This window comes from Ursus maritimus, unplaced genomic scaffold (assembly GCF_017311325.1).
Source record: "Ursus maritimus isolate PB19 unplaced genomic scaffold, ASM1731132v1 scaffold_30, whole genome shotgun sequence".
NCBI classification, from domain to species: domain Eukaryota; kingdom Metazoa; phylum Chordata; class Mammalia; order Carnivora; family Ursidae; genus Ursus; species Ursus maritimus.
In genome coordinates this window covers 24,522,871-24,541,703 of record NW_024425564.1, presented here as the reverse complement: position 1 = coordinate 24,541,703, position 18,833 = coordinate 24,522,871, and the positions used below count along the sequence as shown (strand labels likewise).

Genomic DNA, 18,833 nt, shown 5'->3' with positions numbered 1-18,833 from the left:
GGGGGAGCAGCGCCTGCAGCCCCCCCCCCCCCCCGTTCTCTCTGCTCCTCTGCTCCCCTTCTCTCGGTTTCTCACCTGCCCGCGCCTGCCAGTGGCTTTCAGGACAAGCACCTGAACTTGTTGGGCCGCCGTGGACGCCGCCGCGGGGCGGCTGCGGGAGCGGTGCAGAGCCCGGTGTGAGCCGGCGGCCCAGCTGGCGAGCAAGCAGAGAGAGAACAGTTCGGGCTCATCTGTGTAGGAGCTGCTGCAGGTCTTGGGCCACCTCTGAGCGCGGTTTGAGAATCCCACCGAGGTGGCGGCACGCGGGCCTCGGAAATTCTGCCCGCGGAGGTCTTTCCTTCTGCGGTGAAGAGTAACCCGGCATCCAGCGACCGTGCACAGACACTGTCCGTTTTGTGTCTTAAGTCCCACGCGCGTATATTTTACCCCGTACTTAGAGTGACACTGATTTGTGTTGCTGCTGCTTACGGTCATAAACACTTATTTCCAGTTTCTTTGCACGCAGTTATTTTTAAGTGGCTCCATCATACTCTTCAGTGCTGCTCGGTCTGTTCAGTTAAGCGTTGCTCTGTTAGACTTTTTGCTTTTATTCAAATGCTTTAGTGAATGCCTTTATACGTGTATCTTGGTTTCTTCCTTAAAATGGTAACACTGGGTGAGAGTCCTAGAAATAGAACGATGGAGTCCCAGGATGGTATTAGTGTGGCGTTTGCGATCTAGTGCCCTGCTGCTTTCTAGAAACCTCTACCAGCTTACCCGCGGTGGAAAGGAAAGTGCCAGAGGCACTGCTGCATTCATCTGCTTCAGCGGGCCCCACATCAGACCTTAACATGGCTTATTTGCATTTCTCTGGTCACCACCAAAGCTTAACCCTCCGTTTAGTTCTGCAGGATTTAAAACATGAATGTTGCTGCCCTGACTCCATTCCCTTTGTAAAGAAGGATAAAATAGATACAGGGAACCTGGTGGTGTAAACCTTCTTTTTCTTCCTCTTAAGGTTCTGTTAGTTTTCTTGCTTAGAGCTTCACCTGACTTCCCAGCTTTGTTCTTATGCTGCTGTGCGATCTTTCTAAAGTCCGGTTTTATCTCTGTCGGTCCTCGACTTAAAACTCTATTGCCATATTGGAAAAAATTCAAGCTTTTTAATGTGATTTAGGGGTATTTTAGGATCTGACCCCTTACCTGTGGTTCCATCCCTGCCTTTCTTTCTCTCAGCCTGTTTCCATGGAGCTTGGGTCTCTTTCTGCGATTATGTCACATGACAACATACTCTCTGTTAATAAGCGGGACACGATACGTTGCTTATTTATGTGTCTGACTTTCTGTAAGACCGCGAGAGTCCTTGAAACAGTGACTGGGTCCTGGTGGTTGCCAGCTGTGGCCTGAGTGCCTGGTAGCTGTGTGCAATAATTTATTCAATTGTATTGCAAATATCAGAGCTAAATGTCAGACTTTTTTCATCTTAATATTTAGACCAGCAATTAAAAGAAACTGCATCTTACAAAAATGATTTCTGCACTAGCTGTGTGCTCTCAAGCTCTCCCTGCCTCAGTTTGCTTCTAAGACGGGCACAACAGTGTCTGCCTCCTGAGGTTATTAGGAGGATAAACGGAGTCTATCCACGTGTGTGAAAATTACCATCATCATCTTTTCCCATGAGGTTTTGTTTTAAATACTAGGAAAGGTGTAAACAGAAGAATGGTTCTCTGGATTTGAGATCTGGGGCTGCGCCATTTCTCCCTTTTGCTAGCTTGTCCGCACATATGGCCCCAAGGGGGTAGTTTTGTGCTTAAGGGTTTTTATATACCCATTGCTCCTTAGCCAATTCTTTAGTCTACTTGAAAAATGTATCTGTAGTGTGGGGATGGTCCCCGTGAGGTGGTTGTGGGGTAAATGAAAGTCTTGAGCGAAGATCAGTCCTTCAGAAGTGGTGTGAGGGTCGGTCAGCTGTGCAGGACGCAGGCCGTGCACGCTCGGTCAGTCGCCTCGGCTGGAGTGAACCGCCGGCAGAGCTGAGCAGCGCTCGGGGCGCGCCGTGCTCTTACTGAATTCACCGATCCACGGTTTCCTCGGCACTTTCCCCCGTGTGCCTTCTGACCTGGGAAGGCGTTCTGTTACCTGTCTCTCCCAGGTCTCCGTTGCTCCTCCAGATCCGGGCACTGACCGTTGGCAAAATAAGAAGACATCTGGGTGGCTCAGTTGGTGAAGCGGCTGCCTTCGGCTCAGGTCGTGACCTCAGGGTCCTGGGATCAAGCCCCGCATCAGGCTCCCTACTCAGTGGGGAGTCTGCTTGTCCCTCTGCCTCCCTCCCCCCTTCCCCGCACTTGCTCTCTCTCAAATTTTTTTTTTTATTATGTTAGTCACCATACAGTACATCCTTAGTGTTTGATGTAGTGTTCCATGATTCACTGTTTGCGTATAACACCCAGTGCTCCATGCAATACGTGCCCTCCTTGAAACCCTTCACCGGGCTAGCCCAGTCCCCCGCCCCCTCCCCTCTGAGGCCCCCAGTTTGTTTCCTAGAGTCCATAGTCTCTCGTGGTTCATTCCCCCTTCTGTTTACCCCCCCCTTCATTCTTCCCTTCCTTCTCCTACCGATCTTCCTGCTATTTCCTATGTTCCATAAATGAGTGAAACTATATAATTGTCTTTCTCTGCTTGACTTATTTCGCCTAGCATAATCTCCTCCAGTCCTGTCCATGTTGCAGCAAATGTTGGGTAATCGTTCTTTCTGGTGGCTGAGTAATATTCCATTGTGTATATGGACCACATCTTCTTTATCCATTCGTCTGTTGAAGGGCATCTCAGCTCCTTCCACAATTCAGCTATTGTGGACAGTGCTGCTATGAACATTGGGGTACATATGGCCCTTCTCTTCACTACGTCTGTATCTTTGGGGTAAATATCCAGTAGTGCAATTGTTGGGTCATAGGGTAACTCTATTTTTAACTTTTTGAGGGACCTCCACATGGTTTTCCAAAGTGGCTGTACCAACTTGCATTCCCACCAACAGTGTAAGAGGGTTCCCCCTTCTCCATATCCTCTCCAACATTTGTTTTTTCTTGCCTTGTCAATTTTTGCCATTCTAACTGGCGTAAGGTGGTATCTCAGTGTGGTTTTGATTTGAATTTCCTTGATGGCTAATGATTTTGAACATTTTTTCATGTGTCTGTTAGCCATTTGTATGTCTTCATTGGAAAAGTGTCTGTTCATATTTTCTGCCCATTTTTTTATTTGATTATTTGTTTCTCGTATATTGATTTTGAGAAGTTCTTTATAGATCTTGGATACCAGCCTTTTATCTGTAGTTTCATTTGCAAATATCTTCTCCCATTCCGTGGGCTGCCTCTTAGTTTTGATGATTGTTTCCTTGGCTGTGCAGAAACTTTTTATCTTGTTGAAGTCCCAAAAGTTCATTTTTTCTTTTGTTTCTCTTGCCTTTGGAGATGTGTCATGAAAGAAGTTGCTGTGGCCGATGTCGAAGAGGTTGCAGCCTGTGTTCTCCTCTGTGATTTTGATGGATTCCTGTCTCACATCGAGGTCCTTCATCCATTTGGAGTTTATCTTTGTGTATGGTGTGAGAGAGTGGTCAAGTTTCATTCTTTTGCATATAGCTGTCCAATTTTCCCAGCACCATTTATTGAAGAGACTTTTTTTCCACTGGATATTTTTTCCTGCTTTGTCAAAGATTAGTTGACCATAGAACCGAGGGTCCATTTCTGGGTTCTCTATTCTGTTCCATTGGTCTATGTGTCTGTTTTTGTACCAGTACCATGCTGTCTTGGTGATCTCTGCTTTGTAGTATCGCTTGAAATCAGGCAACATGATGCCCCCAGCTTTGTTTTTCTTTTTCAACATTTCCTTGGCGATTCAGGGTCTTTTCTGGTTCCACACAAATTTTAGGATTATTTGTTCCAGCTCTTTGAAAAATGTCATTGGTATTTTGATTGGGATGGCATTGAAAGTGTAGATTGCTCTGGGTAGCATAGACATTTTAACTATGTTTATTCTTCCGATCCATGAGCATGGAATGTTTTTCCATCTTTTTGTGTCTTCTTCAATGTCTTTCAAGAGTGATTTGTAGTTTCTAGACTATAGATCCTTTACCTCTCTGGTTAAGTTAATTCCAAGATATCGTATGATTTTTGGTACTATTGTAAATGGAATCGATTCCCAAATTTCTCTTTCTTCAGTCTCATTGTTCGTGTATAGAAATGCAACTGATTCCGAGCATTGATTTTGTATCCTGCCACATTGCTGAATTGTTCTATGAGTCCTAGTAATTTGGGGGTGGAGTCTTTGAGTCTTCAGGGTCCTGGGATCGAGCCCCGCACCGGGCTCCCTACTTAGTGGGAAGTTCGCTTGTCCCTCTGCCTACCCGCCCCCCCCTACCGCTCTTGCTCTCTCTCAAATAAAATCTTAAAAAAAAAAAATCGTGTGTTGAAAGATTAGAGTGAACTGACGTTGCTAACTTCATTGTGCTGTTTGTCCTTATGACGTTCTCAGGACCTCTTCTACAGACAGATGAGGAAACGGACACTTAGGCCATTGCTGGCCAGATGCCACACAGCAGCTGATAATGCAGCTTGAACTTGAAACTAGTGTCTGAAACCACTGTAATGTGCACCTCCCATAGAAAGAAGACAGAAAGAGTGATTGATGGAAAAGATGTGTGTCAGTTCCTTTAGGAAGGATGTCTTGAGGATAGTTGAAACTACTGAATGTTCGTGAAGGGGGGCCAGTTTAATTTTTGATTCCTGAGTGAGAAGATGACATCCAGTGAGATATAGCGAGTTCCCACGTCTATCTAAAAAAATAGAGAGGCCCTATCCTTTTCATGTCAGATTCGTATCGGTAATAAATTATAGAGCATCTGAATGTTTTTGTCTTTCTCTTTAATTAGCACATTCCAGAAGAATTCGTTTTAATTCTGCTGTTCTGCAAGTGTAGGGATGGGGAAAGATTAATGAGAATGGCTGTGTACAGTAAAGAAAAATGAAAATAGCATAGGCTTTGTTGCATAATCTAGTTAAAAAACACATAGCTTCATAATCACAGAGGTAGGTGGGTTTAAACGTTACAGTAGTCTCGGGCCATGAAGCTGTGTATTTTACTTGTCTCCCACCTTTGTAACTGTGGGGGATCACAGTAGTTTAAATGTTTGAATTAAAAACCAAACTATGTTTTCAACAGGATGCGTTCAGTTTACTCGCTTATTCAGATCCCTGGAACAGCCCAGTTGGAAATCAGCTTGACCCAATACAGAGAGAACCTGTGTGCTCAGCTCTCAACAGTGCAATACTAGGTGAGTAGAGCACGGCTTCAACTGGACTCTCTGAACATTTGAGGCGGTATTTGTGCTGGGGTTTCTAGAAGGGAAAATGCTTTTCTACATTTTACAGAAGTTAAAATTATTTTGAAATATGGAAACCTTCCCCTCCATTAGCTCAATTCCAGATGAAATGGATTCAGATGGAATAAATAAAAACACAGTGCTTTGGGATGCACCTGGGGAAGTCAGGAAAAGAGACATTTTTGTGTGCGTGTTATGTAAGCATTTCTGGACTGAGCCCCGCATACCACGGCTCCCACGGTGCTGAAAATGCAGACACAAGGGCCTTCCAGGTGATGAGCGCGCGCCCTGTCGGCACCAAGCCCCGGAGTAGCGTTCTGTTTGCATTAAAGTTGAGCACAGTCAGCCAGACACCCTTACCGAATAAAGGGGGGGGGGCAAGAAAGAACAGGAGGGTCAGTAGTGAGGCCGAGCCAGAGGCGAGCCTGAGAGAGAGGCTACCGGTTCCCGTTCCTCTGAGTGACTCACTGCAACTCGCTGCAGCCCTGATTTTTTGTGTATGAACTCTGCCGCATTCAGCGTGTTTACATATAAACTCTACAGGGTTGTTTAGGTCAAACTATCTTCTAATTTCTGGATAATTCTTTTTAAATGTAATTTATAAGTAAGAGTGATTTTTCACCTGACTTTAGAATCTAGATCCCCAGGTAAAATGAGACTCCGCTTTGTAAGTCTTTTCTTGCACCGTGGCCCTGTCAGACGTAGGGGCTTTTAGGAACATGTCTCAGACCGTTTTAGGTGTATGAGAGCAGTGCCACAGAGTAGCTTCGAGATCATTTTAGACGGAGACACGTAGAGGGCCAGCGCTCACGGCCAGAATGTAAAGGAAGCAAGTGTTCACGGTTGACCCTTAATCCATTTATTTGCTCTTACAGAGTTAATTACAGTTGACCCTTGAAGAATGTGGGGGTTGGGGTACGAACCCCCCTGCACAGTCAAAAATTTGCACGTAACTTTTACTCCCCCGAAACGTAACCTGCTAAGCCTGCTGTTGGCTGAAGTCTTACCAGTAACATGAGCACTTGGTTAGCACGTATCTTGTATGTTATATGCATAACGTACTGGATTCTTACCATAAAGCTGGAGAAAAGACGTGAAGAAAACCGGAAAATGCCTCTGCATTACTGTGCTATCTCCATAAAAACGCCACTTGGGAGTGGACCTGTGCGGCTCAAACCCCGGCTTCTCAAGGGTCAACTGTCAGCTCACTGTGTTAAGGTCTAGTAGTGGGGGTTTTGAAATAAGAATAGTTATTTTATAAAAAAGCATTTTTTGTGGTGTTTCCTTAGAGTTTGTATATAATAAATAATGTGAATTCTTTAATGTGTTGTATTCTCTTTGGTTATATGAAATTCGTTTAGCTCTATTGGTAAAAATAGAACTTAATAGCAATGCTGGGATTGTAGGGCAAATTATGGTTTACTATAATTGTCTTTTTGAAATTACGACATGATAGGTAATCACGAAGGCTTAATTTAAGCTTCATATATAGGTATCACTCAGACTTGGAAATCCAAATTTTTATTTAAATTCTAGTTAACGTATAGTGTAGTATTGGCTTCAGGAGTAGAGTTCGGGGATGCATCACTTACATAGGACTCCCAGTGCTCACCACAGAGGGACTAATGCCCATCCCCCACCACCTTCCCTCCATCAACCCTGTTTGTTCTTTGAGTCTCTTACGGCTTGCTTCCCTTTTTTTTTTTCCCCTTCCCATATGTTCATGTTTTGTTTCTTAAATTCCACGTATGACATCATGTGGTACTGGTCTTTCTGACTGACTGCATTTAGCATAACACTCTAGCTCCACCCATGTCTTTGCAGATGGCAGGGTTTCATTCTTTCTTTTGCAGCTGAGTAATATTCTATGGTACATGCCACATCTTCTGGAAAAAAATTTTGGGAGTAACCAGTTAGGACAGTTTTTTTTCATCTTGGGTTCTTTAAAGGAATTCAGTTATTACATTTTGGGGCCATTATACAAGATACACATGTTCTTATATGCTGTGCTGCATATTACGTAGTGTGGGTGCAGCTATGAAGAGTACTTAAGTTTATATTGATATAATTCCTACAAAATTAATGACAAGATTAAATTGCTGTGGGTCAATGTGCGTATTTATATCATGCTATTTTATGTAGTTTCATCTCTAATAAGTGCTTAAGGTTGTTACATGGATTGTATGTAATTCTAGCAAGTTCTATATCCAGAAAAACTGTAAAAATGCTTATAACCACATGCCTCCCCAGCCCCCCCCCCCAATTAAAATTCTATCAGAGTACCTCCAGATGCTTACCTTTGAGCAAGGTTACTTCCCTATAAACCATCAAGAGACATCTTTGAGAAAATGTTTCCTTTTCAGTTTTTATTCCGTTACGTTGATTTTGTGTAAAAAATTGTTCTTGACTCAAGGCAGAACTGTAAAAGTCAGTCCTGCTTAAGATTAGACTTGGCAAAAAAATGTTTATCACCATCCAAATTTAACTAGTGTCTTGCCAAATAGCCAGGACTTTATTCATCCTAACCCACAGACCGCTTTTTAAACCATACTTTCTCCCCAATCTTTGTACCTTTTTCTTGCATTTTTCATTCTTATATTCTTGATCCTTTTTCTCTTACACCTTTAAATCCTGAGTTTGCTTCCCTTTTTTTTGGCTTCATTCCACCTGGATCTTTTCTTTCTCCCACCACATTGCAAACTTGGAACCCAGAGTCGAATTCAAACATATGGAGCCTTACCAGCCAGGATTATCATGTCTTTGCCCTTTGTTATCAAGTATGCCTACAAAGGACTAATTAGTAACTAGATAAATTGGGAATCTACGTAAACTTAAAATGTGGAAATCTCCACCCAAGGAGAGATCACCAGCTTCTAGGTGGTTGGCCACTTTCACCAGTAGTTCACTTTTTCATCTCTGGCCAAGAACAAATTTTGGTAATTAACTGCATCTGTACTATGAAAATTTGGGGTATGTATGACCCTGAAAACTAATTTATTGGCAATTTTTAAAATATTTTATCTACCAATTATAAACTAACTCCTTCCAAGATTATAGGGTGGTTTTGCTTTTGTCGTCACTCATGGCCACCATCATCACCATTAGTCCCCTAGAAAACCAAATAACACTCACCAGTGTGCCTTGGAGACAGCCTCAGTTGGGTTCTCCCCCCAGAAGGGGAAGAATCCACCAGTGAAACTTCTACTGAAAACGTGGTGTCTTTTTTTGGTAAGTCAACTGACTTTAGTCAAGCTGAAGAGAAATAATAAATATTCCTTACTCCTCACTGTAAATATCAAGGAAGAAATTACACCTTTCCCATCGTAGTTAAAATGGAAGTTTTTAAGTATCTAAAATTTAAAAAGTCTAATTCTGCAAGAATTTTTCTTAACAAATGAATACCCACCACCCATATTATCTAGTCAGAATAGCATGTCCACGACAGTAATCATTTGCCTAGAAATTACCATCACTAGTTAGGTCATTAAGAGCAGCGTAGGCATTGCTAATTTTTAAAGAAATGCAGTATTTTCCCAACTGGGAAGTTTTTAGAAAATGTCTTGCTAATTGCTATTAACATTTTTAATTATTTTTCCTCAGAAACCCACAATCTGCCAAAGCAACCTCCACTTGCCCTAGCAATGGGACAGGCCACACAATGTCTAGGACTGATGGCTCGATCAGGAATCGGATCCTGTGCATTTGCCACAGTGGAAGACTACCTACATTAGCTATGCATTTAAGGGGCTCACACGTATATTGTGGCGTATAGTCAACACGGAAGTAGACCAGCTCTGCTGATTTGAAATTTAGATTTTTTTAATTATGTACTGGGGACAGGTTTTTGTCGCTTTACATTGCTTCCTAGTTTACAGCATGATGCAAATGATTTTCTAACTTGGTGTTAGGAGAAATTATTTTCCATCTTTAACCTCTTAGTTGTCTAAGAGTTAAATATTACTGAATTTCAGACGTTCAAATTGATCATCACAAATCCTTTAAAAAGAATTACCTAAAAGAAACCAAAAAATCCTGCCGCCTTTGTTTGGGGGAGAGGGGGGAAGGAGCCGGAACAAGTTGTGTTTGTGTTAGCATGTGGGTGACGTAAACTTCAAATCGGGAGATGCTCCGACCCCCACTCCCATATAAGCATTCAATCAGTGTAACTTGCAAAACGCATAAACATCCGACAGTTTGAATTTATAGTGTTGATGGAAGAAATCATTTTTAATGTGTACTGTAAAACTTGAAATACTCAGGAGCTGAGTGAATATGTTTGTTGCTACTTACAATCCCGACCTGTTAGTCCCAGTAGTTTTGTTTTAACATGGTCTTTTTCAACTTTGTTTCCTGTTCAACTACAGACGACTTCTGTTGTAGACTCACAGTTTAACTGTTGTATTATAACAGTATTACATGTCAACAGTGTGGTTATGACCTTTATTTATATAAAAACCAAATATTTAGTCAATTTACCGTGTCTTAATTTAATCTTTGTACACCTTCCATTTTTAAGTGCTTAAATGAGTACTATATTGCAATAAAAATGTAGTGATATAATTAACCAGCCATTAAAAATTTACTATTACAGATACTAGAGTGTCGAGTTTATATATCAGGTATCTGCATACTTCTGATTAATATAAAATTAGAGCAATTAAAATGAACGGTTTCTACTGTAAATCTGAGCTCTGCAACCTAAGACTGTCTTCAGTGTATCGGCCTCCCTGGATTAGGGTCAAACCTGATATTGTGGGTGCTGCAGCAGAGAACAGGAAATCTTCTGTTTTTATAAAAACTACAGTATGGCACGGGAGTTGCCCGTAAAGTAACCAAGATAACCATATCCTTTGGTTGACTTTTAACTTTGTATGTACACGGAGGCTTGAATTTTAAGAAGAAATAATTATACTTAGACAAACTCTGTCAGTTACTTCTTTCCTATTCTGTATTCTGTAAAACAAATTCTCACCAAAGCACCAGAACATGTGCAAGATGAAAGCAGCTGAGAGCTGCAGCTGGAAAGCCCCAGCCGTCCGCTTCCCCTCTCACCCTGCCGCGCACCCAGCACTGCGGGGGGGAAGACGCGCGTCCGATTAAATCAAGAACACTCAGCAAAAGGAAAACAATTCCTTTGAAATTGCTTCTTCTTCCAGTGTAATCCTCAGAGATGGCAAGGCACCCCTGTACTCCAGAAGGATGAAATGTGGTGGGGGGGCTTCCCCCAGAAGATCTAGGAGTTTTGCAATGACCCCCCCTCAAAACGATTTTTATAAATGATTTATTAGATTTTTCAGAAAAACTCACTGTCTAAACCACATAACTAAGTACTATATACATAGAAGTACATACAAGTTCTCATTCTTCATTTTGCTTTACTTCTTGGACGTTTTCATCTTTCTGACCATCCACCGTCTTTTAAACCTCTTTGCATTTTGTTTTTTTTGGGTTCCTAAAATAGAAAATTTTGTGCAGTTAAGAATATTAGATATAAAATTCCCAAGAAATAATTCCAAAGTTTTTAAGATTCTATGAATACTAGAATTAAGTCTATTAAATCAGATTGTACAGATGTACGTACATACCACGCCGATCTATTTTTCAGAAGCACCTTTCACATACTAATACAGAAGGCATTATAAGGAAAACGTCGATGCTTCATAATTATTTACTGTTTCCTTAAAAAAGAGCATTTTTCGATATTTAAAAAACCAAAACTAAGAATAAAGCTGGATCTTACCCCAAGAATTATTCAGAAACTGGGCTGCAGCCTTTTTCACTGGTAACCTCTTATTTTCAAGAGACAGGAACTTATTTACTAGAAAAGAGAATTATTTATCATTTTTGTTTAATTTGCAATAAACAGAGAAACAGTCTGTAAAGAACTTACCAGTAGTTCTGTTGGTTCCTGGACCATACAAAGAATTCTGTATAAAGGCCTTCGCTGCTTCCTGCCTTGAATCTCTCAGATCTTGATCTTTTAGCCTTAGAGCCAAGTAGCTTTTATTCTGGCTGGTGACCAACACAAAAGGTCAAAATGAGCAAGTCTGATAACGTGCTTACTTTGAAAATAAAGAGCATTTTTGTTGTTACTTCAAATAGTGAAAAACCAAAATCCTAATTTTGTATGTGCACAGATAATGAATAAAACTAAATCACAGGGCTATTTTCTTTTACTAGAAATAGACTAACATTTATGTTTTAGTAGGCAAATATTCTTATATAAGCATCCGAATTGGTTTTCCCACAGAGAATCTAATCTGAAACCACTACTAATTAAAATATTTCTCCACATAAGCCACTACTTTAACTCCCTTCCGTCACCTTTACATTCTCTGTAGAAAGAGAGAAGACTCTTACCCGACAGACTGTACTTTTTGTACTTTTTCTTTAGCATTCTTGGAATCACTTCCTTTTTCATAGTCTTCCTTTTTCTTCTGCAAATTAGCTAAAAAATTGAGTTTTATTTCTAGTTAGTACTTATGTAAAAATAAAGCAGAAACATTTACTGGAGTTCACTTTAAATATCTACTCATACCAATTTCGGTGCAATTTTTATTTGTAAGAAATAGATAACAGGTCCAAGCTACACTCTCTCCGGGCCAGTAACATTTGGCTTCAGATATCTACAGATGCACTGACACTTACATGAGCAAGTTGTTTAAATGAAAACAGTTCATACCTTCTTTCAACTTTCCTGATGGTTTCTTTATGCTAAGGACGAACAATAAAAATACTGATAAGTATGGCAGATAGCAAAGATTACTCCACTTATTACACAATTTCATCTGGCTTTACAAATAAGATACCCCCTTTCATTACCACCACCCTCAGTTTTTACTCAGGATCCGTTTTGGAAAGTAAAAGTCCCTCCTGATGCATTGCTACCAATTCCCAAGCTAGTATATTCTGAGAAGAATTTAAGTTGTGAAGGCATATGAGCAAACTTGACTACAGCAAACTGCTTCTACTGAACAGTTAAAGACTTAAGAAAAAAGCGTGTTACATACAGAGTATTCAAAATATGAAGTGAAAGGTGGTAGGATGGCATCCTTTAATTTGGAGAAATCACAGGATTAATTCAGCAGTTCGGGCACAAACACGAGGATGGAGACAAGGACCAGCCTCAAGGAGTACTGGTCGAATGGAGACAAACGTAAGCCGACAAAATACAACCGGAGATTTCCATACGGAAGCACTTGCACAGTAGAAAAGCTATACAAAGGAGGAAGCGATGGGGTGGGGGGTAAAAGAAGGAAGAGGTGACATTTGAGCTTGGTTTCTACAGAGAAAAGGGGAGTGTGCCGCCACGTGCCTCCGAATGTATATATCATTCAGGATCTGAGTAACTCCGGAAAAGTTTTTACTGAAACTTAAGAACCACCGGCCTAGGTAAAAAATATGGGACTAAACTTCTGAACTTAGCGCATTTAGGAGGGACACCTGGGGCATTAAAAATTACCCCATATTTAGAAGTCTAAATCTGTTACAGTTTGATTTCATGGGATAGATGAGGAAGAGGACGACAGCATTTGCCCTTAACCATTCAATAGAGGGCAAAGCTGCTAAATGAATGAAGCGGTAGCAGCCAAGGCAAGTTCGGGACAAGAGGACCTTCAGGAGCCTGTGGACACGTGTCTGCTACTCCACTAAATGCTAAGTCTCCACACTTATTTTATTCAGCACCATCTACCCTGCCCTTAGCACAAGGACAGGAGCACAAGCATTTATTGACTAAACACCCTGGAATCAATAACTCAGAAGCTAGTTAGCTATAGGAATGAACAAAAAGAAGTGGTAAAAGGCTGAAAAGTGGAAAGTTAATTCCCTCCACCTTTCCCACCAAATTCAAGTATCTACTGCCTAGCTTTTTACTCTTTTATTCTATTATGTGGATTCAAATAAACCTGTGTACCAATCAGTAACAGGTGTACGTAAGCAAAGTGTATGTCACAAGATGCGCTACTTACATAGTCGGTCCAGCTGTAGTTAACTTCTCTAGAATGTTATCTGGAAGGAGTTTTCTTTTCTTAGATAAAAAGATTTAAAAATTAATCAGCAGTGAGGTACATGACAGTATGCCCCGACTTGCTTCTGAAGTTTCTGATTTTAAGGACAGTTTTACATCTAGACGAATGAATTAGGGTGAGCCCTGCCTCGACTATCTCTAAGTTGTGGGAAGACAGGGCCCACGAAACAACCTATTCCACACTCTCCGGGAGACTTGGTGAAGACTGGGAAGGCTGCCCACCGCAGGCCAGCCCAAAGGCCACAGTTCTACAATGAGCTCAATTAAGTCCCGTCCACCTGGAGTTCGTTCTCTGCGGCCCATCTGCCAAGCGTCAGAGAGCAAAGCGATCATACTCCATGCTGTACAGCCCTCCGCTTACAAAGTACCTCACATAATTCTCACTGCAACCCAATTTCGGATAAAGAAACGACCTCCGCGAGGCTAGACGACTAGGCTGTCATGGTGAGCTGTCCCAAGTGGGATGAACCCTCCGAATCTCGAATTCACGACTCTTCCCTTCCCATTTTCATTCGGTGGACAGCAAAGAGCTCAAGCGCCTTTGTTTTCCCCGTTGCCTGAAGGCGTATTAGCGACTTTCCCCCGCCCCTAAGCCCCCCCAGCTGGGGCACCACACGGGAAATCAAACCCGGCCCGGTGTTTTAAAAGGGAGACGCCTCCCCACCCTCTAACCTTTTGTTCGATGAACAGCTCCTCGCGTCGCTTCCTCTTCTCCTTCAGGAGCGTTTTATCCCTGAAAGAGGGACAAGTTAGTGCGGGGCGACACGCGCGGGACGGGAAGGGGCGGTTCTCCCGGCCGGCGGCGAGCTCCGTTCCTCTTCTCGTGCTTCCGCCTGGGCGCTGGCGAAAGTCAGCTCCTCTGGGGCCTCGTCGTCAAACTCGTCGTCCCCTTCCTCGTCTTCTTCCTCCAACGGCTCCGCGGCCGCGCCGCTGCTGGGCTGTCCAAGCAACAGGCCGTGCTCCGCCTCCTCCTCCTCCTCGGAGGCGGGCTGGCCCTCGTCCACCATAGCCGACGCCGGGGTGCGGGACGCGCGCGGCCGGAGCTGCACCATGGCCCGCGCAGCGCCTGACCGTCTGGCCTCTGACCCGGAAGCAACGCGCAAGCGCAGCGTGACGTGAAGAGCGCGCGACGCGAGTTGCGTCGCCCCCTGCAGGTGCAGATGAGGAGACAGCAGCGCGACGGCGGAGGAGCATGCGCAGACGGGGAAGGGCGTGGTCAAAGGAGAGCGGAGCGTTGGCGGGGGCGGGAGTGTTTTCTCTCCTACTCCGGGAGGTTTCCCCGCCTGGGACGCCACCTGGATTTCACCCTGCCCTGAATAACCGACTGGAGCTCCCGCAGTGAGAGCAGGTCGGGATGGCGCTTGTTTCTAGGAGGGGAAGAGCCATCGTGAGACCTCCTCTGGGAAGCTGACAGCAGGGTTGTCTGGGTCTCCCCTCCTCCAGTCCCGCTGCCACGGGCTATGCCGTCCAGGAGCACAGAAACCTGTGACCACAAGCTCCGGTGGCCCTACCTAGCACCGGGATCCACTTGGTCCTGTTAACCTTAAAAAATAAAACTCCCAGTTATTTTATCAGCAAAAAAAAATGGGTTTCTTCGGGAATCGCAGGGAGTTGCCCGAAGAGCAAGCTGTTGGCAAAACCATAGGCAAGTCCCCCAAACTAAAGAGTGGATTCTCTTTTATAGAGGAGCCGCGAAGTTGGGAGAAGCTGTCATAAACAAAAAGTCCATTGGAGTAAACGGGATTAGAAATACAGTGGCTTCTCATTGGCTGGGCTGTTGCTGGGGAAGGAGGAAAGTCTTTCTCCCGCTGGGATCCACCTACTAGGTCCACCATCTCTTCCTGTCGGATTTGCAATTAAGGGCAAGTGGTAAAGCGTGAGATCTCCCCCTGCCCTACCTCCCAACTCCATTTTAGTGAGATTTCCCCTTATTAACTTTCACATTCAATCCAATTAGTATTTGTAGATTCGGCTCCCTTCACCCCCTGGCCCCCCACAGAAGTGGCATTTCCTTGGAAGGGAAAAATTTTTCTGTAGCAACAGGACGTGATGCCTTTCAGTCCTTCTGGCACGGACAGTAACAAGTTGACAGATGCAGGCTTAAATCGATGCTCAGCACCAAACATGTGCTTGGTGACCTCAGCCACCGTTTCCCAGGCTTCCCTGACCACCTGTCCCTGGACTGTCCACACCTCTGTTAACACCAACACCGCTCCCTAATAGCTTATCATCCGACTCCCACATTAGGATGTAAGCTCTGTGAGAACAGGGTGCCCGCCTGGTGCCCAGCTCTAACCCCAGGACCTGAACAGTGGCTGGTCCAGCGCAAACCCTGTATCTGGTGAAAGAATGACTTCTCCATTGCTTAGTGAATGCAACCCTAGCGCTGCTCTCTATCCCTCCACACCCCAGGTAGATTTCATTTCTTGGCATCCTCTCTGTGTTTATCTTCTCCCACCATTGTACAACATGAAATGACTCATCACTCTCTCAACAAACCAAGCTGTTGGATACTTGCTATGCATTTGTACGTGCTGTTTCCTCTACTGATAACCCTCCACGTGGAACCATTTACACTTCCAAAACTGCCACCCAGGCTGACTTCCTCTTAAAGCCTTCCAAGCATCTTAACATTGACCCCATCCCCACTCCGCCCATCCCTAATTGCATTCTTCTCTGAATCTTGCACAAATTTCTTTACTGTAGTTTCCATTCTGTAAAATAGTTCACATGACAGTTGTCCCAACAATTCTGTGACCTCCTTGAGGGTAAGGTCCATATCTTACTGATCATTTTATTTCTAATGTCTGTCATAGGGTAGACATTCAATAAATATTAAGTTGAATTAAATATCACATACATCTTGTATTTTCCAGTTTTTCATCTTCTCTAACAAAACCAAAACATGAACAAAAATGGCAAAACACAAAAACAAAAGAAAGAAAGAAAGAGAAAGAAAGAAGAAAGAAAGAAAGAAAGAAGAAAGAAAGAAAGAAGAAACCGCTGGTACCAAAGGCCCAGGATGAGAGGAGTTGCAAAGAATAGTTATGAAATATCGGGGCCTTGGTCAGATGGAAATTACAGATTAAAAATATAATCAGACTCACTGAGACAGTGTGCTAACTTTCATCATTGCTAACACTAGGAAAATGTATGAATTTAACTTCGAGAAGTCCAACAACCTATTAACAGTGAATGATGGTATTTCAGGTAGAAAAACTGCATTATAAAAGGCCCCCTTCTGTGTCCATGTCTTGACCCACTCGTGCAAAGTGTGAATCAAGCCCTCGGGAGTTATGAGCATCCCTCTTGCCCATGCAAAGAACCTCTGGGATTTATTTAAAGTTATGACTTGCAAATGCAGTACAAAGTTTTATGTGACTGTGTCTTGCCCGCTTGTACAAAAGCCAAGGGGGTATCATTAAATGCAATTTTGTTAGGGGCTGAGGCAAAGTGGCCCACATGTATAATGACCCAGGGAGCCAACCTGATCCGAGGGACCTATGCATGTATGACCTCCCTACGCTGTTTACTAAAGGCCACTTCTCCCAGTCAGACCAGACAGCAGGCATTCCAAGGGCCTTGGGGGCAGCATTAGGTAGTGAGACTTGAGCAGCGAGCTGTATTCTTACTACTTGACTCCAAGGTAATATGAACATAATTTTTTCAAGTCCATGGGGGAAAAAAAAGACTCCAGAATTCAGTGTCTGGGAAAGCTTGGTGGGCCCCCGCAGGGACCGTATGCGTCTGTGTTTATGATATTGAGAAATAGTCAACCATCACCTCTCTCTTTCCTCCTTGGCTGCTAAAGAGGCCAGTGCTCAATTTTAGACAGCTGTGTTTATGCTTGGGTCCATATATTTGCATCATTTATTTTTCTCACCCTGATTTTCTATCTCGACGCTACTTTTCTCTTCCTCCCCTGCATGAGTTCTTGTTGTAAGCTACCCCACACACTGAGAGGTAAGGCAGCCGAACACGGTAAACAATGAAAAGGAAAAGCCCCCAACAAAGACAGCTCTTGGGGTGAGATCGTTATACAATAAATGACCTACCGTAAAGAGTGATTTTATTTTCCACCAAAACTTGGCAAAAATCAGAACTACCAAGGTTTTACCCCTCTACTCCTGTGTCCAGATCACAACCATTCAATCAGGACAATTACTTTTTAAAAAGATACTCTAATCACAAAATTTCCACCTTCCAATAACCAACCAAACATAAGAGTTATCTTATGTTTAAGTCCACACAAAATACGATGCGTTACCTCGACTCTTCTCTGACTTCCTCTAAGAGTGTTTGCTATTGTTGCTTCTAGGCCCCGTCACTTATCATCAGGTGGAATTCCAGGCAGGGGACTCGGAGGGTATTTTTAGATTTTCCAGTATGTAGCTCACTGTCCCCATGACTGGTTCTCCTCTGTTTGTGGCCCGGTACGTAGACATACTACAATGTCTTCTTTCCCCAGGACAACTAAGAAACATTCTCAGTTTCGTGAGGAGCAAGGGCTTCGGGAAGAGTGGTACCACATGGCCCCTGGAAATGAAACCTGAAATAGGACAATAAGCAGAGTTAGAAACACGAAGGGGCTACTCCAGCAAGTCACACATTTCTTAGTTACATCTGAAGCAAAATCCCAATTCTCACAAATACGGTACTATGAACTTCGTTCTTCCTTTTTTCACCTAGTGTCTGATAACTCTAGACGTAGACATTTCATTATGGGTTGGTCCCAGTGATCAAGGGAATTTGGGAAAGCAACTGCCTGGAATTTAGGTGCTATAAACAATTTTATTTAAGGGATAGGGGAGACAGAATTGCAAAGTGCATTTTGTGATTGTATGGCCAACCTTGTAACTGAAGCTGAAATTTTACGAAGTCTATATACTAATTACAACAGCACTCTCCTGCACTAAGGACACGAGAAAAACAACCTCGTGCACCACGCAGACCACGAACATTTTAGCTGAGTGAACAGACTCTCAAGTCCTCTTTTGGACCTTATGACTAACCCTGACTTACAGTCAGAGAGTAGCAACAAGCAAAAAGAGCAAAGAGGAGAGAGAAAGAAGAAAAATTCATTTCTGCTTCCTTCAAGGAAAAACATAACAGGAAGAAGAAAAAAAAAAGCCCAACTCTGAATGCAGGATTCAGAGTATCCTGGAAAAAGCAGGATTTTCTAGTGTATTCAGAGGAAAACCAATTGAGCATAATTAAAAATGGAAAAGCACATGCTCGAGGTAATTCAATATTCACGTTGTTTATTCTTTTTTAAAGATTTTATTTATTTATTTGGCAGACTCTCTGAGCAGGGAGCCTGACATGAGACTTGACCCCAGGACCCTGGGATCATGACCTGAGCTGAAGGCAGACGCTTAACCAACGGAGCCACCCAGGAGCCCCCATATTGTTTATTCTTGACACAACACAGATCATAAATGCCTGAGACCT

The 18,833-nt window shown here is 43.1% G+C and overlaps 3 protein-coding genes and 1 long non-coding RNA gene across 5 annotated transcripts in view; 1 reads left to right on the top strand and 3 right to left on the bottom strand.

Moving 5' to 3' along the window:
- The window catches only part of RANBP9 (RAN binding protein 9), an 88,456-nt gene extending 78,513 nt beyond the window's left edge, over positions 1–9,943 (top strand). Inside the window, 2 exon segments of the mRNA XM_040645058.1 lie at positions 5,194–5,305; positions 8,954–9,943. Coding sequence (XP_040500992.1) covers positions 5,194–5,305; positions 8,954–9,084 — 243 coding nt within the window. The 3' untranslated portion in view covers positions 9,085–9,943.
- Positions 6,859–8,942, bottom strand: LOC121106078. Of its 2 annotated transcripts, none has more exons than XR_005838804.1 (2): positions 7,651–8,942; positions 6,859–7,239 (listed from the first exon to the last, which is right to left on the bottom strand). It is a non-coding gene; the product is annotated as an uncharacterized LOC121106078 (long non-coding RNA). The 2 variants fall into 2 exon arrangements; XR_005838805.1 differs by having other exon boundaries at positions 6,859–7,236.
- Positions 9,944–10,618: 675 nt separating the features above from the next.
- Positions 10,619–14,494, bottom strand: NOL7 (nucleolar protein 7). Its single transcript, XM_008692797.2, has 8 exons — positions 14,171–14,494; positions 14,055–14,117; positions 13,324–13,382; positions 12,036–12,067; positions 11,714–11,801; positions 11,244–11,365; positions 11,094–11,171; positions 10,619–10,805 (listed from the first exon to the last, which is right to left on the bottom strand). The coding sequence occupies exons 1-8, from the start codon at positions 14,432–14,434 to the stop codon at positions 10,729–10,731; spliced, it is 783 nt and encodes a 260-aa protein (XP_008691019.1). The 5' UTR covers positions 14,435–14,494; the 3' UTR covers positions 10,619–10,728.
- A 2,940-nt stretch (positions 14,495–17,434) lies between these two features.
- SIRT5 (sirtuin 5) overlaps positions 17,435–18,833 on the bottom strand; it is a 32,410-nt gene continuing 31,011 nt past the window's right edge. The window contains exon 9 of the mRNA XM_040645062.1: positions 17,435–17,931. Within this exon, the coding sequence (XP_040500996.1) occupies positions 17,856–17,931 (76 nt within the window). The 3' untranslated portion in view covers positions 17,435–17,855. The remainder of the gene's footprint in view (positions 17,932–18,833) is intronic.